Here is a 24,628-nt window from a genome sequence, read left to right as displayed (position 1 = left end):
CCCCCCCCCACATCCCGAACAAAAACATTCTGGCTACGCCACTCGGTATTGCTACGATTATATGCAATTTGTAAAATGACTCTGAGTTCAGGCGTAGTACAATAACAACAAAATAGGATGGCTCAGATCTCTTATGTTATACGACATTTTCGCTTTAAATAAAAACATATTTTGGATATAACTTCGACTACAGGGCGAAACCTGGAAAAGAGCAGTGGGTAACAGCGTACGATTTAAGTGATTGAAATGTACTATAGAGTAGACTGGACTATTAAAGTAGAATAAAAAACCATAACTATAGTCTTAGATGGCATATTCTGGAGAAAGCTGAGCTTACACCGCTCTGTCAAGCTCGTAAAGTCATTCGTAAGCCTCGTAATTAAGAATCTGTTGATTAATCTGCCGCGAATATTTTAGTTTCGTCAGTGTAGATAATATGTATGGCATTATGAACACAGTTGGTTATATCGTTGCATAAATCGGAAATATAACTGTTCTCATTAAATAGCGTTGAGGTGCGCTTTTCCCGGTAACTTTGTCGTTGGATAATACTCTAGGAACATAAACAGACTTTCGTCTGTCCTCTAAATTTTTAATGTGAAAATACCAGGTCTAGCAATTTTCTAAAGCCACAACTTTGTTTCAAAAATCGTATGACTGATTGAATGAAAGTTGTAACGTGAAGGAATGGTGCACCAGCGTATAAACCTGCGTGAATTGCAAACCAAATCCGGTCCCTAAGCAAAAGAAATGCTAGGTTTATCGAAAAAGGAGGAATGCGAATCGATTATGTAGTAACATGTGAAATTTAGTTCGTATTTGAATACGAACTAAATGTTGCACAAAATGTTGTTGTTGTTGTATTTGAACAAACAATGTTGCACGCTATGTCCATAAGGACATAGCGTGCAACATTGACGAATTCTACAGCATTAACGAGAGGAAGGCAGCACTCGTAATAAAACTTAATAAGAGGTGTAGATTAAATATAGTACAACCCTACGCCCCAACCACCAGCCATCATGATGATTAAATAGATCAGTTTTATCAAGATGTTGAATGAGCTATGAGAACAGTACAAACTCAGCATACTGTAGCAATGGGCGACTTCAATGCAAAAGTGGGGAAAAAGCAAGCTGGGGTACAAGCAATTGGCAACAACGGCGTCCACTATAGGAGCACTCGAGGAGAGACGTTTGTAGAATTTGTGGAAAGGAATAAGCTGCGAATAATGAATAAATTGTTCAGGAAGCGTAAGAACAAAAAGTGGACCTGCAAAGCCCTAATGATGATACAAGAAATGAAACTGGTTTCATACTTTCTTTATGCCACTCCCAGCATATTGCAGAATGTTTAAATACTCGGTAGGGTAAAGTACAGTGATACTAGGTTAGTGAGGGCTACAATTCACCTCAATTTAGAGGGAGAAAGAGTAAAATTTGTCAAGAAGAAACAGAACAACCTAGACGCAGTAAGAGTTAGAGCAGGCGGAATCAGGCTGATACTTGCAAACAATATGCAGCCTTAGAAAACAGAGGTGAAGAAGACATAGAGGTAATGAATGAAACCATAAGCAGGCTGGCTTCAGAAGCAGCAATTGAAGTGGGAGGTAAGGCACCAGGAAAACCAGTAGGTAAGCTCTCCCAAGTAACAAAGTACCTAATAAAGAAACGACAAAGAATGAATGCGTCCAACTCAACAGATCAGATAAAAATAGTGGAACTCTCAAAACTGATCAGCAAGGACAAAATACTGGATATTCGAAATTATACCGGTGAGAAAGACTCAGGAAGCTATAAAAAATGGACGCAGCATGATATCAGTGAGAAGAAAACTTCGCAAAGGACTAACCAAAATGTATGCACTGAGGGATAAGCAGGGTAATATCAGCTATGTCGGAGATGTAGTAAAAGTAACGGAAGAATTCTATACTGACTGTACAGTACACAGAGCAACCACGACACTTCCATTCGAAGTGGTGATGAACAAGTTGCGGAGGCTCCTTCTATGACTAGCGATGAACTGAGAAGGGCCTTGCAAGACGTCAAACCATATTTAAGAACGGTGATCATAACGTGTTAGAAAACTACCGTCCCATTGCTTTAAGCTCTACCGTTAACACAGTGTTCGAGAAGCTTATAGTCAAGCGAATAACTAACTTCTGGGCAAAATACAATATATTAAGACTGCAGCTGCGTGGATATCGCCCAAACAAGTTGACCAGCACCGCAGGTACTTATGCTACAAACTATATTGACACTTGTCTTAATAACAACGAAGTAGTAATTGGCATATTCCTAGACATTAAGAAAGCGTTCGAAACTGTCAATCATCATATTCGGTTTAAAAAAACTACAATGTTAGGGATTTCGACAAAACAGTTTGTACTTTCAAAATTACCAAGAAGAAAGATACGGCAGGGGCCAAGTTTTGGGTCCGATACTATTTTTCTTTTACATAAACGACCTACCCCAAAGGCTTAATTGATAAGGGTGAGGCAATCATGGATGCTGATGACACCGTAATTTCTAATCACAGGAAAAGATATCAGTCACTTGGAAAACGCTGCTAAAGAAAACTAGAAAAACTAAGACACTGGTTTATGGACAACAAATAACACTAAATACATTTAAAACAAATTGCGTTACATTTTCGTCCAATAAAGTTAAATACCACGATTAACTTTGAAGATTGTGATGGCAACAATTTCAGAGGCTGAAGGGGGATAAATATCTCTGTATAACGCCAGATTCTTCCCTTCATTACAGGGCACGCATAGCAAATTTTTCCAGCCGGCTGAGTCAAGCTCGTTTCACTTTATATTTACTTTATATCAGGCGCGTCAGCATTTTCCCGCATGTACACTACGAAGGATTGATTTATTATTTTCAAGTCAATTAACCTATTGTATTGAGACATGGCGGCATGCATATTCATCCTACTTAGATCCAATATTCAAACTGCAGAAAAGAGCGCTTTCAATTACTTTTTTCTCTGGTAATAAGGAACACACAGAACCGCTATTAAAATAACAAACATTATGACATTCCTCATTTTAAGGGACTTCAAAAGAGCGTGCTCACTTCATGCCATACTTTCGGACAATAATCCCCTCCGAAGTACAATTTTCATCACGCTACAGACACACGAGGACACAATTGAACATACATTTTAGCGTGCCACCTGTTACGACTTTGTACGGTAGGTGCAGGTTAGCCTACATGGGAACGAAAATATGGAATAATCCTCCCAAGACAATAAGGTAGAGTTCAAGATTTTCGTATGTTCCTAAACAACTCATGGTTCATAATGAATATGTATCAAAAGTGCAATATTAATGGATTTTGCTATTGTTGGCTTTTCTCTTGTATTAAAAAAAATTATCATCTTAACAACAATGGTAGCGGAATCTGCACTTACAAATCACAGTACCTGTTACCCTGAGTTGCACTGGTGTTTTGTATTCATGTACAAGGGCCCAGAACTAGTAGTATTGCTAAGGGCCCAGGTGATATTCAGCAGCATTTCTAATCATATATACAAAACTGAACTGAAAAAAAAATGGGGAAAAGCAGCAGGAGAAGACAGACTACTAGTCGATTTTACCAAAGATGATGGGGACACAATGTTTGAAAAACTTGCGGCCCCTTATACGAACTGTCTATCGACTGAAAGGGTCCCAGAGAACTAGAAGAATACCAACATTATAGTGATTCTCAAAAAGGGAGACGTTAAAGAATTTAAAAGATATAGGCCAGCTTACTTTCAGCATAATACAAAATATTCAGCAAGATAATCTCCTATAGAATACCTGCAACATTGGACTTCAGTCGACAAAGCGAAGAGGTTGGTTGCAGAAGGGGATATTAACACGTGTACTTATCTTTATCGGGCGACCACGTTTCGCTGCCTGACAAATGTTATCGCACAGCGCGGGACGCGCCTGCATGTATCCGAAGTTTCTGGAAAGTTATCGATGCTTCTATCCGCTGTCTGTTGTCGCCGAACCTTGTGTTATCTGATTTCATCGCCTGACGCGAACGGTGTAGAACTTTGTGGAAGGCACGCGGGTCCCAACGATTAGTCTGGAATATTCGACGACTGCTGTATAAAAGCCGACGCGCTTGGCCCGCTGATCAGATTTTCGACGATCGCGGACCGTGTCCGCCGCTATCGCTGTGTCATAAGCGTAGCGTGTTTTGTGGGCACAGGTTCGCCCAATAAAAGTTAGCTTTGTCGTTCACAGTATTCCTACTGTGTTCGTCAATGTCACCACCACGAGACAATATTCTACAATGGATCATATTCGTGTCATTAATCACGTAATCAAGAAATCCACAGAGTACAGTCAGGCTCTGTATACGGCTTTCATAGATTACGAAAATACATTTGATTCAGTAGAGATAACAACAGGCATAAAGGCATTGGGTAATCAAGGAGTACCAGAAGCTTACGTAAACATCTTGGAAAATATCTACTGAGATTCCGCAGCTACCTTATTTCGCCACAAGAAAAGTAGGAAGACACCTTTAAAGAAAGGCGTCAGACATGGAGATAAAATCTGTCCATTGCTGTTCACTGCGTGCTTGGAAGAAGTATTCTAGCTATTAAACTGGGAAGGCTAAAGAATAAGAATTAACGGTGAATATCTCAACAACGTTTGGTTTGCAGATGACATTGTCCTGTTAATGAGTTACAACAAATGATTGACAATGAGCAAAAACGTGAACAAGGTGAAAGCAGGAGCCAACGTTTCGACAAGTGTACTTGTCTTCTTCAAGGTGACATGCTTTCCTCGCCACAGTATATATAGGCGGGGTTCTTCTAAAGGGGAGAAGGTGTAAGGCGGGAGTGTGCGGTGACGAGGGAAGGCGTGTTAGCGTGTCGAATTAAGAGAAAAGGTATGCTGTACAAAAAGCCAAGGCCAGATCCGCCCCCCTCCCCACTCCCCGGTCGGTCAACGCACGCATGTTAGCCAGCGTGTCAATGGCGTCTGACACGCCTTCTGAAAAAAGAAAAAAAGAAGAGGAAAGGAAAGGAAAAAGGGGGGATACTCTAAGAAATCAAACTAAGTGTCGTTCCCTATAGCTTGAAATTGAGCAGAGCGAATAGATTCTAAAGCTCCCTTCGATACGTTTATGCCTATTGGTTGCAATGTCTTGAACTAATGGATAAGGTATGATTCTTTGTATTTTCTTTCTCGTTCAGAACGGAAATTTGACTGTAAGATGTAGAGTTTAAGTTCATCAAAGTTTTGACCAGGTTAGTTGAAATGATCGGCGACGGCTTTGGGAAGGTTTTAGCTGTGTCCGCGCGATGTCCGTTTAATGTGACGTTCAGTGATTCTCCTGTTTCACCGATATATTGTTTCTTACAGAAGGAACATTCAAGCATATAAATCACATCCGAACTTTTACAAGTGCAGCTAGATTTGACTTCATGTGTATAATTATTTGCGGTTTTTTAAATTTTCATGTCCCTTTGAAGGTGCCTGCAGGTTTTGCACCTAGGGCGACATCATGCTTCTATTAGGGGGAATGTTGTTGGCTGACTTTTGCGTGCACTAACATGTCTTTAATGTTCCTGTTTCGGCGATTTGCAACCCTAGGTACATCCGGGAACGCTTTTCGCAGACGCTCGTTACTTGATAATATTAGGAGGTATTTTCTTAGGATGTTGTTTATGTTTTGGAGTGCATTAAAATATTTTGTTATAAAGGCCGGCGGTCTGTCAGATTCTAGTGTGGGCTGTCTCTTCTCCAATTCAGACTGTCTCTGCACTCTTCACGCGGCCTGATAAGCTCTATCGAGAGTAACTTCGCAATAGTTCCTTTCTGCTAGCGTTATTTTAAGGTCATTTCGGTGATGGATATAAGCGTAGTCTTCGCTGCAGGTTCTTCTTATCCGTTTCGCTTGTCCGACGAAAATTCCTTGCTTGCAATGTCGTGGGTGATGACTGTTGTAGTCCAAATATTGCTGGCTATCTGTAGGCTTCCGGTAAAGTGTGGTTCTCGGTTTTCCGTTTTCTATGTAGACCGTCGTGTCCAGGAAGTTGACCTAACTAGGAGAGTGGTGAGCAGTAAATTTAATACTCGGGTGAAAGCGATTGAAATGGCTAATTAAGTCGGTTGAGGCGCTTATGCCGTGTACCCATATTATAAGTATGTCGTCAATGTAACGAAGATAGGTCTGGGGATTTAAAGGGTAGGATTTCAACAGGTCTGCTTCAAGCTGTCCCATGAAATTGTTCACATACGTGGGAGCGAATGGCGTACCCATGCTAGTGCCGAAAGTTTGCAGGTAGTGAATCGAATTGAATTCGAAAAAGTTGAGCATGAGAACTAACCTAAGGAGCGATAAGTAAACTTCAGGAGCATGCGCTTGGGGATTGAGTGCGAGGGATCTAGAAACGGCTTCAATTGCTTCCCTCATGGGAATGTTGGTGTAAAGGGCAGAAGCATCCAAAGTGACTAGAATAACGCGATTGGAAAGGATTTGGTTGGCTTTGATGCCGTCGATAATTCGAAGGAAGTGCGGCGTGTCTTGAACGAAAGATGGGAGGGTGGTGGGTATGTTTGACAGGTGGGGATTTAAGAATTTAGATAGTGACTCAGGAGGTGTGTTGGCATTAGACACAATATGCCGACCTAGGATTTCTGCTGTAAGTATTTCTTCGACCAGTACTTTATGTATTTTTAGAAGATAAAAACAGCCTGCTTTTTTGTTCTTTGGCATCATGAAGCGATATTCAGATTGCGTGAATAATTTCCTGGACAGGAGCTCCGCTATTGTGTTTATCACAATATTGCTGTAATCTGAAGTCGGGTTAGAGTCGAGTTTTCTGTAATGAGTGTGGTTGCTCAGCTGTTTAGAGGCCTCATCCTTGTACTTTCATGTAGGCCTGATTACGATACTGCCACCTTTGTCTGCTGGTTTTATTACAATATCATTCCTTTTCGCAAGTTCTTTAAGGATTTGGTGTTGATCGGGGGTCAAATTCTTGCGTTTCCGACAATGCCGCGCTGACTCTGCAATTGTCTTTGATATCAGTTTTAAGTATAAATCGAGGTCTGGCCACTGTTCGGTTTCCGGTGTCTACGTGCTAGGTGGTCTAAGAGTTTCTATATTCTTTTCCTACATCAGGTCTATCGAAAAAGAACTTGATACGCATGCGTCGTGAAAACTCTGTTATATCTTTGTGGAGTTCGTATTCGTTTACTGCGTTGTTCGTCGGACAATACGTTAGACCACGTTTCAGGAGATCAACTTCTTCGGGGGTTAGACTCTGGGATATGTCTGCTACATTGCTGCAGTGCTCTGGATGCTTGCCTGTAGGACTGTCGGTGGAGCTACGTACTGCCGGGGTTACATTAGTTTCTTTGGGTGCATCTGCAGCTCTAATATATTTGCGCTGGTATTTATATAGTACTTTTTCCTCCTTAGTTTGGACAAATTGTTTAAATTCCCTTTAGGCTCTCTTTTTTCTTTTTAAGTTCTCCTTTTTTCCGGTTCAGACAACTTTATGCTGTCGAGTTGATCAGCAATCATAATAAGTTGTTCTTTGCAGTGTTCTTCGAGAATGTCAGGAAGGGAGAGCGATGCATGAATTATCGACGGCATCAACGCCAACCAAATCCTTTCCGACCGCACTATTCTAGTCACTTTGGATGTTTCTGCCCTTTACACCAACATTCCCATGAGTGAAGGAACTGAAGCCGTTTCTAGATCCCTCGCACTCAATCCCTAAGCGCATGCTCCTGAAGTTTATTTATCGCTCCTTAGGTTAGTTCTCGCGCTCAACATTTTCGAATTCGATTCTATTCACTACCTGCAAACTTTCGGCACTAGCACGGGTACGCCATTCGCTCCCAAGTATGTGAACATTTTGATGGGACAGCTTGAAGCAGACTTGTTGAAATCCTGCCCTTTAAAACCCCAGATCTATCTTCGTTACGTTGACGACATAATTATAATATGGGAACAAGGCAAAAGCGCCTTAACCGACCTAATTAGCCATTTGAATCGCTTTCACCCGAGTAATAAATTTACTGCTCACCACTCTCCTAGTCAGATCAAATTCCTGGACACGACGGTCTACATAGAAAACGGAAAACTAAGAACGGCACTTTACCGGAAGCCTACATATAGCCAGAAATATTTGGACTACAACAGTCATCACCCACGACATTGTAAGCAAGGAATTTTTGTCGGACAAGCGAAACGGGTAAGCAGAATCTGCAGCGAAGCCCACGATTATTTCCACCATCTAAATGACCTTAAAACAATGCTAGCAGAAAAGAACTATCCCCAAGTCGCTCTCGATAGAGCTTATGATGCCGCTTGATTGATTGATTGATTGATTAAAAACATCTTTATTTGCAGGATATTCGTAGAGCTCGTAGGTGGGCCACCAAGTCCGGTAGCCCACTGGTTACTGCTGCTGCGCTGACCCTCCCCACCAGCCAGTGCTGGCGGTCAGGATCATCGCTGAGCAGAATAGCCTCTCACTGCTCTTTTGAGGGATTTGGGATGGGGTCAACTATGGGATTAAATTGGCAAGCCCACTCCATGTGGTAGAGGTTAGCTATCTCTCCACAGTGTGGGCATTGCGGGGAGTATAGTGTAGGGTACCACTTGTGTAACATAGCTGGCGTTGGGTATGTATTAGTTTGTAGTCTCCTAAGAGTGTTCTCTTCCAACTTAATGAGTGATTTATGTGGTGTTGGGTACTCCTTCCTGGCTGTTCTGTATGGTGCGAGATTGTCAGCATACACTGCTGTCGCAACTTCGATAATGGATTAATTCACAGGTGAGGGTTGTCATTACTGACTAAGCATCCACCCAGCCAAGCTTGAGTCATCTGGTTTCCCGGTCACCTGGAACTACCAGGAGGAAACGAAGCCACTCACAGGCATGCCCGAGCTCTTCTATACAGGCCCTCTCCCCCTGATGACCGTGAAGGGTGCTGCGACCTAACTGCTTTAGCAGTGTATGCCGCGTGAAGATTGGAGAGACAGTCGGAATTTGCGAAGAGACAGCCCACACTAGAATCTGACAGACCGCCGGCCTTCCTAACAAAATATTCTAATGGCCTCCCAAACACAAACAACATCCTAAGAAAATACCACCCAATATTATCAAGTAACGAGCGTCTGCGAAAAGCGTTCCCGGAAGTACCTAGGGTTACCTATCGCCGAAACAGGAACTTTAAAGACATGTTAGTGCACGCAAAAGTCAGGCAACAACATTCTCCCGTAATAAAAGCATGTTGTCGCCCTAGGTGCAAAACCTGCAGGCACCTTCAAAGTGACATGAAAATTAAAAGCACCGCAAATATTTATACACATGAAGTCAAATCTAGTTTCACTTGTAGATGTTCCGATGTGATTTATATGCTTGAATGTTATTTCTGTAGGAAATAATATATCGGTGAAACAGGACAATCTATGAACGTCAGATTAAACGGACATCGCGCGGACACAGCTAAAGAGCTTTCCAAAGCCGTCACCTAGCATTTCAACCAACCAGGTCATAACTTTAATGAACTTAAACTCTACATCTTACAGTCAAATTTCCGTTCTGAACGAGAAAGAAAATACAAAGAATCACACCTTATCCGTAAGTTCAAGACATTGCAACCAATAGGTATAAACGTTTCGAAGGGAGCTTTAGAATATATTCGCTCTGCTAAATTTCAAGCTATAGGCAACAACACTTAGCTTGATTTCTTAGAGTATCCCGCTCCCTTTTTTTCCTTTCCTTTCCTCTTCTTTTTTTCTTTTTTTCAGCAGGCGTGTCAGGCGCCATTGACACGTCGGCTAACATGCGTGCGTTGACCGACCGGGGAGGGGGGAGGGGGGCGGATCTGGCCTTGGCCTTGTGCACAGCTTAATTTTACTCTTAATTCGACACGCTAACACGCCTTCCCTCGTCGCAGCACCCTCCCGCCTTACACCCTCTCCCCTTTAGAAGAACTCCACCTATATATACTGTGGCGAGGAAAGCATGTCACCTTGAAGACGACAAGTCCACTTGTCGAAACGTTGGCTTCTCCTTTCACCTTGTTCACGTTGTTGCTCATTGTCAATCACTTGTTGTTACTCATGAACGGGACAATGTCATCTGCAAACCAAAGGCTGTTGAGATATTCACCGTTAATTCTTATTCTTTAGCCTTCCCAGTTTAATAGCTAGAATACTTCTTCCAAGCACGCAGTGAACAGCAATGGACAGATTTTATCTCCATGTCTGACGCCTTTCTTTAAAGGTGTCTTCCTACTTTTCTTGTGGCGAAATAAGGTAGCTGTGGAATCTCTGCAGATATTTTCCAAGATGTTTACGTAAGCTTCTGGTACTCCTTGATTACCCAATGCCTTTATGCCTGTTGTTATCTCTACTGAATCAAATGCCCTTTCGTAATCTATGAAAGCCGTACACAGAGCCTGACTGTACTCCGCGGATTTCTCGATTACGTGATTGATGACATGAATATGATCCATTGTAGAATATTGTCTCGTGGTGGTGACGTTGAAGAACACAGTAGCAATACTGTGAACGACAAAGCTAACTTTGATTGGGCGAACCTGTGCCCACAAAACAGGCTACGCTTATAGCACAACGATAACGGCGAACACGGTCGGCGATCGTCGAAAATCTGATCAGCGGGTCAAGCGCGTCGGCTTTTCATACAGCAGTCGTCGAATGTTCCAGACTAATGCTCCGGACTCCTGCTTTCACCTTGTTCACGTTTTGCTCATCGTCTTGAATTTCCATCTCCCGCATTCCCCGTGTTTTCCAACAAATAATTGAGCACCTTTACAGAGAGTGTAACAGTGGGGTTGAAGATTAATATGCAGAAAACAACATTACTGATCAATGATCAATAACGAGGCCAGAGAACAAGAGCTCAGGGTCGCCAGTTAGCCTCTAGTGGTGAAGAAGTGCGCTTACCTTGGTCACGCATTACATTACTCACAGGGGAGCCTGATTATGAGAAGGAAATTTACAGAAGAATAAAAATGTGCGGGAGCCCATACGGCAGACATCGTCAGATCCTCTCTGGAAGCTTACCATAGTTATTGAAAAGAAACGTATACAATCAATGCATTCTACCGGGGCTAACCAATGGGGCAGAAGCTTGAAGACTTGCAGAGAATTTCAAAAAGAAATTAAGGACCGCACAAAGAGCGATGGAAAGAAGAATGGTAGGTGTAACGTGAAAAGACAGCGACAGAGCGGTGTGGACCGGAGAGCAAAAGGGGACAGCCGATATCTTAATTGACATTAAGATTTTAAAAAATGGAGCTGGGAAGGTCATGTAATGCGTAGATTAGGTAACCGGTGAACCATTAGGGTTACAGAATGGGTGCCAAAACAAGGGGAGCAAAGTCGAGGTCGGCAGAACATTGGGCGGGGTGATGAAATTAAGAAATTCGCTTGTGCTAGTTGGAATCAGTTGGTGCAGGAAAGGGGCAAGTGGAAATTACAGGGAGAGGCTTTCGTCTTCCAGTGAACATAATATGGTGATGATGATGATGATATCCCCCATAATGACATTTTTCTGTTCCGCAGCCAAGGTGCTAATGACCGTATCTAACACATCACAAGATTACGACGCTAATGATTGTGGTGAACAACAGATGTACCCAAAAAATATTTTCTTAGTGCTTCGTGACTTGGTGCAGGTATTTCTATCCATATTGATTCACAGTTCTTGCAGAGCAGGTTAAGGTCGACCGTCTTTTTTTGTACTACGGTAGATGAAATGAGTAAAACTATTTCATCGTGATTGCGCGCGGAACGAAAACAATATTAGAAAGGATTTGACGGGAAACAAAATAAATTCTTCTTGTCCGAAAAAGAATCTCAGTGCCCTACCATTCTGTGAAGAAGGATGACCAGCGGAGCTGTGTATGAGGGCCCCTTAGTGGCGAGTTGCACCTCTGCCGCCTGTCGGCCTGGCGTAGCACTATCTTCGGGATGAGCCCACGTATGGGGGGCGCTTAACGACAGCTTCACCTGGACCGCGGTTCGGCCCGGAATTGCAATATCTTCGGGATCGGGCCACGTATGGGCAATGCTTAACGCCTGTTTCACCTCGGCCACGGGTCGGCCCGGCATTGCACTATCCTCGGTATCGGCTCACGTGCGGGGAGTTTTTTGCTTACCACAAAGACACAAAAATTTCTTTGGACGGTAGGTATACATCTTCGCTGTAAAAAGCTATGTGTCAGGCGTGCAGATGAACGAAAAGTCATGGTGAAATGAAGCCAGCATCTCATGGATTTTATCATGATGTCCGGGCACCGCACTTTCGCCATCATCATAGAAGATTCTGTTCACTTGGTGAGAAGCAAAATATGTCATCATGCATATAGGTTAGGGTACTCACACGTGGTTCCTATCTAATGAAAGATAGAGAGATCAGCCTACGGAGTTTTATGGTGAACATGGCTGTCGTTTGTTTTCCTAGCATGCATCTGGCAGAATTATCTTTACATAAATGCTGCTTGAGCGTCCTTTTTAAACGACACAGCTTTAGCCAAGAACGCTTTGTTTTCAGGAATTTTGTGGTTGTTAGCAAAAACAGAAAAATCCTGTGGGCCTCAGATATTTAGGTCTTTCGTGGCCAGGCGGACCTTTTGTGACTCCCTACGGAATTCATGTATTTAAGCACAAGAACATAATGTAGCTACGGTGTGTTTCTTGTTAGGGCTTCGCTTAGTCGGTGCGCGGCACACGACGTCAGTGCCGGTGTCGTAGATGGGGTAGCTTATTTTCGTGTTCAGAGTTTTGACTATGATTATAAAATTGTAGCCACAGTCAAAGGGCGCCCGTAATCTCCGAGTTTAAGACCATAGAGTACATTAAACTAAACTTTATTTTCCCTAGGATAGTGCTTCAGCTCGGCGACTCACTTCACCAAAGTTTCATTTTCAGACCTGAGTAAACTGTTGGCGATTTCCAGACTAGCGTTTCCCGCCTTACTGCTTTCTCTTAAAGGAGTGAATAGCTTTACACGTCAAGGCAAGTTCTCAAGTTATGCGTGCAACTCGTCAACAAGTGTTACAGCAGAACCTAATTCGCGTCTACATCTGTCACGAAATTTGTCAACTCTTTTCTCCGTCGATTTGTTTCACCACGGTTCCAGTTAATCAACTCCTTTAGCTAATTCCGCATACAAGCACATGCATATCATATTGGCCGCAAATAAAGACTGGGAAAGCGGAAGAGAACACAAAAATGACACGGGTAGTAACTTTGCACTGGTTTATTCACGGCAATCCGTGGGCATATATGTAAACAAATAAATTTGTCTATATATGCCCATGGCTTCAGATGAACTTCAGTTTGGCCTAGGTGTCCTTTACTGCATATTATATTGACCGCAAATAAAGAAGGGAACAGCGGAAGAGAACACAAAAACGACACGGGCGGGAACTTTGAACTGGTTTATTCACGGCAGGCCGTGGGCATATAAAGACAGACAAATTTGTCATTATACATATCGAAGAGGCCCAGTGGGCCTCTTCGATTTTCGGAGTTCTGGCAGCCCGCTGGCAGCCAAATTGCAGCCAACTAGTTCCGGCTCTGACAGGAAGTCACTTGGGCTGGGATCCCAAGACAACCCGAACCTTCCCGATGTTTGCAAAATTGAACACCGGTACAGCTGGCCAAATGTAAACATGCTACCAGCATGGCAGCGCCCGGCGAGGCCGGCGTGCGCTCGGCGTAGTCGGCCTATTTATGCGTTGCCAGCTTCAAAATATATAGTTGCATTTAGGGATACGATCACTTTCGCGCGACTCGGCGCAGGACGCGGACTCGGCCAACCTCGCCTTGCGCAGCGCAACAGATGGCCTCCGACGCGGCGGATGAGAAGACGCAAAATCGTGATTCTATACTCGAAAGCGATGGCTGGAGGATCCCGGCTCGCAGCGATCACGTCGACCACCGGCGACATTGATGAGTTGGCGTTGTGTCATCACAAGACATGAAAAAGCAGGTTATCGGGTACGTCTCATACGCATAAAATTTCGCGCCGACCTGCTTGGGCTTCGATTTCAGAAAGTTTGTTGCGGCTGATGGTGCTTCTCATTTAAGGAGCTCGTGGCGCGGCTGGCGCGTGAAAATGCACGTCGCCTGTGACCAGCGAAACGTTCCACACGAAAAACAACATTGGTCGCAATCATGAGAGCAATAAGCCAATGTACGTGTGTCTAAGTGTACCGAGTGCAATCAGTGTATTCTTAGATCAACGGCTTGCACTTCAAACACATATCGGTTTCGAGCTGCCACCTAAGACACACACACACACACACACACACACACACACACAAGCTTCAAACGGTTCAACACGGCTCGTATCAGACGGCTTCGCGATGCGTAACGGAGCGTTAGCACCTAAAAAGATAACGCTAGAAGTAAGGAAATCCGAAGATGACCGTAGACAGTTTGCTGAGCGAAGTAAATTTAAGTCTTCAAGCGCCCGCGTTGCAATCCGTGAAGTCCCCGTAAAGATGGCGGCGAGCGCCCATCGCCTCTTTTAGTCGTCTGCTAGCCAGAGAACTTCCAGAGAGCAGCCAGACGAAAATCGTCCTGGCAGGTTCGGGCTAAAACTCCTGCATTCACGCGCCACCGCCGCTTTCTTAAGTAGCGACAACCTTTGTTTTGCGCCGCTTTTCTCCTCACACCAAATCCTGTTCCAGTATTTCCGGTTCCGGTATTTCCGGTTGTTTAAAAATTTCCGGTTCCGGCGTTTCCGCTTCCTGGAGTTGCGTTGCGGGAATTTCCGCTTTGGCTGCTGTTAGACGATGGTGAGACGCCCTCGCGTGCTTAGTAGAGCTGTGGCAGTCACCATAAGAAGAATGCAAAGGGAACAAGTTGTTGTATTCCGCTGAAGTAGTAGTTCGCGGTCACTGTTTTCCAAATGCACGAAAAACGGCAGTGGTCTCCAAGCACCCAGGCACTACATTCCACTGTACGTTGTCGCTCGTGCCACAACCGGTCGCAGGTTCACGCAAAGCAGCGAACACGAGCAGATCGCTGGTTACAATAGGCGGTGGTTCTTGGATGGGATCGCATTCACAGTTTCAACCGCAGCTGGTGCAATTAAAGCCTCTCAAGCGACGCGAAAGTTAACAACGCTAAAAAACAAAATGTCACTTCCACTCGGAACAGGAAGCTGCAGCTACGTAAGTTCCGCTTGGCGCCGGAAGCTAAGGGGATGAGTGGGAGAGGGGCGTGGAGGAGGAGGGCAAGTTGGCGGTACTTAACAACGCTCTTAAATTCTTTCAGTTCTCAAACTGCTGAGCGGCGCCTGGCCCCTTTCCGTTGCGCGCCGCGAGAGGGCGTGCACGACGGAGATAGCCCGGCAAGGCGCAGCGTAGCAGCACGTTGTGCAGAGGTGGCCGCTGTGTGTAGTCGTCGTTTGCTCACGTTTGCGCTCGCACTCGCGGTATTTAATGTTTTGTGCATCGCGCTGCCAATCGTATGCACTATGCCAAGCTGCTTCGTTCCAGGCTGTAGGAGCGGCTACGACACCACGCGATCCGTGGACAAGATACATTTTAACGCGATAGCGTCAAGGAGCTCGTGTCGCAGAAAAGCCGGTGTCGTCGGCGTCGGTGTCGGTGTCGGCGTCCGCGGCGTTGGCCGTGAGCGATAAATCACGGCAGGCACTTCATAAATAAAAAGCAACTTCCAAGATGGGCTGGGTGGGAATCGAACCAGGGTCTCCGGAGTGTGAGACGGAGACGTTACCACTGAGCCACGAGTTCTTTTTTTTTCTTTCTTTCATGGTATTTATTATAGTTGCATTCAACCATTCAACCAGACGTTCACCAGTTCTGCATAGTCAGAGAATGGAGGGCACAATGAAAGTCACACACAGAAAAGGTAGCGTTCATACTGTGAGTAGAAACGTTCGTGTCACTTTAGAAGCGTGGCAAGGATAAGCACCTCAACAAAATAGGGTACCAGTCCGGTTGTACACCGAGTCCATCATAAACCTGCTTTAGGTGTAGTGTCATTTGGATGAAATTTGCCCTTGTAGGTACAACCGTTTCGGCGTTGCGGTCCATCATTCGCGTTTTCCACAAACTGTGCATTCCCATTACAAAAAAAACATATCGAAAGGCGCACTATTATCACAGGTTGGTAGCAGGTATCGCACAGTATGAGCGTTAATCTCAAAGTCTTTCTTTAAAGTCCGTTGGAGGACATCCCAAAATAGGATGGCGTCGGTGCAGCTAATAAAACAATGTTCAATTGTCTCTGGTACATCACAAAGGCGACAGTTAACAGAAGAGACGAAGATACCCTTTTTTTGTAGCCATGTTTTAACCGGTATGGTTTCACTATGAACTTTATAGAAGAATGTTTTGCAGCAAGGGGATAAATACATTTTGCGAACTCGCTTTAGCACATCGTGGCCTGGCAATTTAATGTATATTGATCGGTAAAGTGGAGGCGGAAATAGCATGGATAGTAAGTCTTTGTACAACGTTTTGCGCGACACAGAATACAAGTATTCAGTGGAAAACCGAACTGTCAGGAAACGAACCGCCAAGTAAACTTCTTGCATGAACCCCCACAAGCATAAGCGCGAAGAAAAACTTGAAGAGACAACTAAATCAGGTAACACATTAACAAGTGTGACTTGCATGTATGAACGAATTACAGGATGGGAAGTATCGCGAAAATAGAAGACACGAGACACTATTTGCCGCACATAAAGATGTACTAAGCCCAGCCCACCTTCACTAACAGGCCTAAAGATATTATCGCGCCTCATGGGCTCAAAAGTTGAAGACCATACGAAGGTTGCAAAGATACGGTGAAAGCGTTGGATTTATAGCCCAGCACAATGGATAACTTGCAATACATAGAAAATTTTTGTTGCCAAGAACTTATTGCAGGCTGCGGCTTTCCCAAAAATAGAAAGTCGTTGTGGAACGAATGTCTGGGCGTAACTTTGCAGTACCGAAACCCGTTCTTTCCTATAGTGTGCGCTTAATTTATATGCGTCTAGCGGCACGCCAAGATACTTTGGCGGGACATCAGTCCACTTAACGCCTGCAAACTGTTCTGGTGTATAGCACCATGAGCCAAACCATAAGCCTAAACTTTTGGAGGAGTTCATTCGCGCTCCTGATACGCTGCCAAATTCTTCTATTTTCGATACTACTTTTTCAACACTGGACTTATCCGTGCAGAAGAACGCTAGATCGTCTGCATAAGCTAAGACTTTAACTTCATTACCCAGCATATTGAAGCCATGGATGTTACTCGACTGAATTACGCTTAAGCATAGCGGTTCCAGGTAAAGGGCGAATAGTAGTGGGGACATTGGGCAGCCTTGTTTTACTGATGAGCAAATAGAAATGGGTTCGGAGAGTTGGCCATTAATAACTAAACGAGTAGTACAACAGGTGTAGCAAAGCCTAACGCCTTTAAGCACAATGGAGCCAACATTGACATGCTCCAGAAGGGAAAATAAATAGGAGTGACTGACACGATCAAAAGCTTTAGCAAGGTCTACCTGGAGCATTGCAAGCTGCTCAGTGGAACCATAACAGTATTGAAGAAGGGTACGGGCGATATGTATGTTGGTTTGAATTGATCGGCCCCTGATTCCACATGTCTGATGGGAACCAATTAGAATTGACATCGCAAATTGCAATCTATTAGATAGAACTTTCGCAAAAATTTTGTAATCCACGTTTGACAATGTGATTGGTCGATAGCCTTCAACGGAACGCAGTTTCTCTTTATCTGAACTTTTGGGAATTAAAACTGTGTGGGTTTTGCAAAAAGACTGCGGAAGGGCGTCAATCTCTAAACTTGAAATAAAAATATCCAATAATATGGGGCTAATAATTGATTTGAAAGCTTTGTAAAATTCACATGAAAGTCCATCGGGGCCGGGTGTTTTCGACAAAGGCAGCTGATCAATAGCTAGCTCAATTTCTTGAATCGTAAGGCTACCACTGATGACTGCACAGTCATCATCCTGTAATGGTTTGACAAGAGATACAAAACTCTCTAAAACTTTTGCATCGTGATCGTCCGGAGGGGCACTAAACAACATAGTGTAGAAAGTTTCGAACTGAGAAATTATGTCATTAGTATTTGTTACAAGACTACCTTCGGAGTATATTTCCGGAATTACTTTGGAAATACCGTGACGTCGCTCGTCAAGTAAAGCTTGACGTGTTGGTTGCTCAGATTGCAGAGCACGCCTGTTTCGAGATCGAATTCGCGCACCTCTGTAACGTAGCGCGTCATACTTTTGTAACTCACATTTAATATTTTCTATGTCAACAATGTAAGTGCCTGGCATTTCGCATTCAATCTCATAAAGGCTACATAGGCTCTTAAGAAGCGTTTTTTCTTCATTCTTTCTATAGAATGATTTCACTGATCCAATTTCTATAGCCACTGCACGAACCTCTTGTTTAAAGAGTTCCCAAGCAGCAAATAATGGCAAGTCACTAGAAAGAGAATTGGCTAGAGCCATGCGCACGCGATTAATAAATTCCTGATCATTTAGGAGCTCAGAGTTAAGCTTCCAGAGTGCCCACTGTGGTCGGAAATTAGTTACAAATTTTTCACCAATGTTTGCGATAACCATACAATGATCAGAGAATGAAACGGGGATAGTAATGCAGGATAGTCCTCGAGAGAGGAGCGATGAAGAAACATAAATCCGATCACGGCGGGCGTAGGAATGACCTTGAATTCTTGTATAAGAGCGAGCTCCCTGTCCCGACACTCCTATATCAACGAGCCCTGCATTTTCTATTATGTTAGACAAAATTTCACCACTCCTGTCCCGCTGAGTGTTAATGCCGCTTCGATCGTTGGGATCACATACACAATTGAAATCTCCCATTAAAACAATGCAGCGATCACAGTCCAATAGACTAGACACAGTATCAAATAAAAGAGTTCGTTTTGCAGCGTCATTAAATGCATAGACGTTGACTATGCGCCATGGCACACCCTGCAACACAAAATCACAACATATATATCGACCTTCAGTGTCGACATGATAACTAAAAGCTGAATAAAGTAGGCTCTTTTTCAGAAACAGGAAAGAGCCCGCGGATAAACCAAGAGCGTGTGAAACGCAAACATTATACTCAGACAGAAAAGGTCGCAAAGCCCTTTCTGTCTCGTCATCACGCTCAATCTTCGTCTCCTGCACGGCGACGAAGTCGAGGCGCTTCCTAGACAAAAGCCGGCGAAGCTGCGCCTGTTTCTGCAAAGACCGAAGGCCTCGTACGTTCAAGGTTGCGAATAGAAGTTGCTGGGACAGGGCCATGGTGACTACCAACTATTTGGACCTAATGATCTATGTGATCGGTCCTAGAGGGCAACGGTGAGGCTCCCTCCGAAACCCCACCTGGCCTTCTGGACCGTGATCGACGGCACTTTCCTGAGTGTTTCGATGTTTTGCGGCGACGTGCTTTTCTTGTGGTACTGGTCGTCTCGCTGTCTGTGCTTGATTCCGATCTGTTAGTCGCACGGCGCTTCGGAACTGAAGTATCCGCGTTACTTCGTCTGTCCTCTGCCGGCTCAGCGCACGTGTCGAGACGCTTGGGTGCATCAGGTGAGTCGTCTCCGGCTCCCTCATTCGCTTGCTGGGCAGCAGCTGGCTCCGTGGTAGCGGGTGCTCCTTTGGGTTGTTGCTTCGGTTGGTCATCTTTCTCTTCGCTACTTTCGTTTTTCACGGGCAGTTTGCGATGCCAGTGTGACTGTCTTTAACAGGCAGAGGGGCCTTACTGGCACAGCGGGTCTCCGCGGAAGAGGGAACGTCTCCCGTCGCGTCAAGAACCTCCGTAATGTCCATTATGTGTTCTTGCAAGCTTTCATCCGGAGGCTTTGTTCTGTGTCGTAACTTATCGGCGTATGTTACGACACATTCTTCAGATGTGTGACCAAAGCGTCGGCAGGTTTCACAACGCGGGGTTCTGCAGTTTCGACGAATGTGCCCCACCCTGTTACAGCGCAGACAAAGTGGGGGCCGGCCTGGAATTAATACGAGACTCTGCACTCCAAAAACAGGTAGTAGATGTGGAACGTCCCCCACGCTCACTCCATCGGCAAGAGTCAACACCACGTCCCGATTTAGCGTACGCATTTGTTCCATCTCCGATACTCTCCAGCTTTCTGCTGATATAGACTTGACTTTCCCGTAAGCCTGAAGCGCATCTCGAATGTAGTCATCTTCCAAACGCTCAGGAAGCCACAAAAGCTTCATTTGAACTTCCGTGGGCTCAGGATCAATGACGACGCAGCGTCTACCTTTTACGGATAATTCCCCGCATGCGACTAGCTTTGATTTTGTCATCCCTGATTTGCACGTCACCATCCACACGTGCGACATCTGAAATTGTCCGATGGAACTTATTTCCTTCAGGTCAATAACGTTCCGAAGGGCGTCTCTGAAGTCTTGGGCTCTGTACGGTCGACCACTTAAGTCAGCATGCAGGAAAACGGAGTCCACAACCAGCTTACCGGTAGGAAGACGGGGTAACACAACACGGTAGTCATTGCTGCTGGCTGAAGCCTGAGCAGCACCTCGGCCAGGGGCCGATAAAACCTTTGAAGCGGAGAACATGAGAAAAGCGACCGTTCGGAACGGTACAAAAGCGCCTCTAGTGAACGCGGTGTTGCCTTAGAAACGAGCTGTTTCTAAGGCTCAGGCGCACATTTCGTTGTCGCGCCGAACGCTGCGTTGCTCGACGCTCACCGCGTCCGATGCGGGGCGCGTAGTCGCTGCGCCGTAGCCCATTGTCTTACACTCCTTGGCGGATCGACGGGAACGCTGTCGCGTTCCACTCTTGAAGGCGAAGCTTAAGCGTCCTCCAATTTTTTTTCAAGGCACCCCGCAATGCTGAGCGCCTTCAACAGTGGTAGCGCGCTATACCACGGCTGGACAAGAAGCTTTCAAGCTCGTGTTCCGTCTGCGACCTCCACTTCATCAATGATGAGATTTTGAAGGTCTTCGAAAACAACATTTGTGGTGATATTGTGGTTATACCGCGCGACAAGTGGACGCTGAAAGATGACGCCGTGCCTCGCCTGTTTCCGAACTGCCCAAGTTACCTCTCGAAACCCACACGGAAGCGCAGAGCACCAGCTCCCAGACGATCACCAGCACAACAAAAGCGGCATAAGAAACAAGGTGAGTGTGTGGATGCTGCTGTCAGAGCTGCCGACGACGAAGCGAGCTTGCCTACCGATGACAGCATGCCGGCGGAGAATGTGTTTCATGTGCTCAGTCGCATGGCGAAAGAGGGACGAAAAATTCGAGGTTCGTCCCTTGACGTTGTTAAGGCAACGGTCGTTTTGTACAAGCTCGGGATAAGAAAGAATATCCCGCATGTATAAATGTCTGTGGTGTTGTCAGACAGCCTTAATTTAATTGTCAGCGCAGATGGTCGAGTTGTGCCACGCAGTGTGTGTGCCGGGAAGCAGACCACTGAGTTCAAGTGTATGGAAGACTTCACATGCCTCGTGCTATATGTGGAACAGCTGAAGCTGTGTAAGGGCTGTCCTGCAAAGAAGTACCCAAAAATCTCTTCGTCAGTGGTGGCAACAAAGCATGGTAAAACGTGGAGGCGCAACACATGCACGGTATTGAGTGTCAATGCTATATGTGCTCAGTGCCGGACTCTCGAGAAGCTTTTCTTGCAGCGGACGAAACAGCAAATGATACCAAGAAAAAGCAGCCTGCTCGCTTGAAGTTACTGCGTAGCAAAGCAATTCGTGCAACCTCAAGGCGAGAAAAACTGAAGGAAGAAGTCGTTCTGATGAAGAGGAAGCTTACTGCAATTACGGAAGAGACAATTGACTGCTCTCTTCATATTCTTCCGGCCAGGCAGCAACTAGCTTTCAAAACAGCTTTCATGGCTGCAAAAGCCAAGTAAAAAAATGGGAGGCGATATGATGATGAATGGCTTATGACATGTTTGTTACTGCAAATCTCAAGCCCGAAGGCCTACACTTTACTTGGGGATATGCAGCTGCTACCACTGCCATCAAAGGCTCGCCTTCGCCAAATAATAGCAGGAATACCATGCAAGTATGGATTCAACCAAGTTGCATTGAACAATGTCAGAAGCCATTTCAGCAACAAAAGTCACTTGACACGGCTAGGAGTATTGCTCCTAGACGAGATAAAGTTGAAGCGAGGTGTCTCCTTCAATAAGGCCTCATGCAGAATGGATGGCTTTATAGACTATGGTGAAGTCGTGGCAACAAATGCAAACCACCTTGCTGATCATGCATTGGTACTGATGTTTGTGCCACTGTTCGAAGACTGAGTGCAGCCAATAGCAAGCTTTGCTACAAAAGGAGCGGCTCCTGGGAAAGTTCTTGCAGAACTGGTAATGAGCAGCGTCCTGGAACTGCACAAAAACAATGCGTCAGTGCTGGCTGTGATCAGTGATGGTGCTGGCAACAACAGATCTATGTGGGGCCAGCTTGGAGTGTCAGGAAAAATGGATGCGACATGCCACTTCATTGAGCATCCCTGGGAACCGTCACAAAATATTTACTTCATTTGTGATGTTCCACATATTGTGAAGTGCATACGAAATCACCTGAGGAAGCACACATACGGAATGGTAAGGGAAAAAATCTCCTTATTTTCCGAACAGTTTAACAATTTCTTTTTATTATTTCCAGGCTGGTGACCTTCGCATCAACTTTCAGCATTATGCGTCCCTATACGAAACAGAAAAAATGAAGCATGTACGTGTTGTGCCAAAACTCAGTGAAGCACATGTTTCCCCTGACAACCTGCGCGAAATGAGCGTCAGGCTGGCTACACAGGTATAACTTGCTGCTGTCCAAGCATGTTGCCTTTCTGTTCGTAAACTAAAGAATGCGATCTCTCTCTCTTTTTTGCACAGCTCTTTAGCCGTGGAACGTCAATTGGATTGCGTGTGTACAGGGAAGCAAATGTCCCCGCCTTGAAAGACTCTGAAGGGACTGAGACATTCACAAGAATACTGAACGATGTTTTCGATGCACTCAACGTCAAGCTTCCATGCAGGGGAATCAGGTGTCATTCCAAAGAGATACAGGCAAGTGGCCAAATCTCATCCTGGAGCCTAAGCTTGATCTTACATATGCCGTCGTTTTGCTTCTTGTTATCGTGAACTGTTGAAACGTTTTCTTTCCAGATAATGAAGCAGTTTCTAGAAGTCTTAAATGTGACTGAGCAAAATGCAGTTGAGAAAGGTACAAAGCTATTCGCGTCGCAACTAACGACGGAGACTCTACGCGTCACATTGTTGTCTACGCTGGATATTATCAGTTATCTGTTCAACAAGGGAGCGCTTTATGTGCTCACTGCCAAGCCTAACCAAGACCCCTTGGAGGTACCTACCACAATGACCTTGTTTCCCTTTTAATATATAATTTATGGATGTTTTACATATCCACTTTAATGCGTATATTTTTTCTTTCAGCGGCATTTTGGTCTTGCACGATCATTTGGAGGAGCTGAGTCGCATCCAAGCGTCATGAATTCCTCGCAGATATTTCGTCTGCTGAGCCTCTACACACCCATCAAAACAGCACTACGTGGAAGTGTACAAGGCGAACCAAATGCTGTACTTGTCAGCGTGGAAGAGGCATTGAACACTGCTCGAGCGGTCCATCGCTTGAACAGAGCTAGTTTGAGAAATGAGATTGAGGCTAGGCTGCTAGCAATTACTTCTGGTCCTTCAAGCTCTCTTGAGCGAATGGACACCGAACACAGCTATTTCAGAGGCGGTGTAGACGATGCTGTGACATACTACTTATGTGGCTATGTCATACACAAAATGAGCAAGCACACAGAGTGTGAATTGTGCCTGCAGGACATCAGCTCAACTGTCCCACTCGTTGGTTCCGATGCATACTTGCCAACATATCGGAGCTTTAAGGAAGGGAGCCTCAAGCATCCAACAATGAAGATGCTACAGTTCGTAAGAATTGCAAATGACTCCGTATCATTTTCCCTTGATCAGGCAGGTCTCTGCGGTGACCTATTTTGGAAAGTCCTGGATGAACTAGATAAGTGCAGTCTTGCTCGGCTGGGTTGCGATGAGCACATGTGCGCGTTCACGTGCCAAATACTGAACTTTTTCATTGCCACGCGAATGCATTTCTATGCGAGAGATGCGAACCGCCGCCTGGAAACACGAGAGAAAGTAGCCATCGCAAACAAAAAAGCTCGTCTTTTGTAAAGCCACGCGGTAAATTCATAAGCCGTATGCGGCTCCTGTAATAAAAGCTTTTGAACTCGTTGGGAAAAAAAAAGATCTTGTCTTATTTCTTTCTCTGTTAGTTGCTAGTAACTAGCCACGGCCGCTGGATAAAATGCGGCCGTGCTCTAGCAGACGCAAACGACGGCCGCAGTGAAGAGTGGTCCGTCACAGCTTTGGGCGCAAGTGCTTTCCTTGTTCAGTTGGCTAAGTCGCGGCATTTTTTAAACTTCGGAATGGGTACGAAATAAGCTCCAAATAGATTAATGACGCGCTGGGCACATTTGGCGATTTCAACAAAAATAGCGCCACTCGCTGAGCAATCGCCAGCGCTTCTCAGCGTAGGGCGCCGAGCACGGCCGGG

General features: G+C 45.0%; 1 protein-coding gene and 1 pseudogene across 1 annotated transcript; one reads left to right on the top strand and one right to left on the bottom strand.

The window, feature by feature from the left end:
* Nucleotides 1–15,358: 15,358 nt before the first annotated feature.
* On the top strand, nucleotides 15,359–24,296 carry LOC142584265 (uncharacterized; annotated as a pseudogene).
* On the bottom strand, nucleotides 19,731–20,628 carry LOC142584503 (uncharacterized). Its single transcript, XM_075694623.1, has one exon. The coding sequence runs from the start codon at nucleotides 20,622–20,624 to the stop codon at nucleotides 19,731–19,733; it is 894 nt and encodes a 297-aa protein (XP_075550738.1). The 5' UTR covers nucleotides 20,625–20,628.
* Nucleotides 24,297–24,628: the final 332 nt, after the last annotated feature.

Source organism: Dermacentor variabilis, chromosome 6, assembly GCF_050947875.1.
Source record: "Dermacentor variabilis isolate Ectoservices chromosome 6, ASM5094787v1, whole genome shotgun sequence".
Lineage (NCBI taxonomy): Eukaryota > Metazoa > Arthropoda > Arachnida > Ixodida > Ixodidae > Dermacentor > Dermacentor variabilis.
This window is presented reverse-complemented; position numbering and strand designations above follow the sequence as displayed.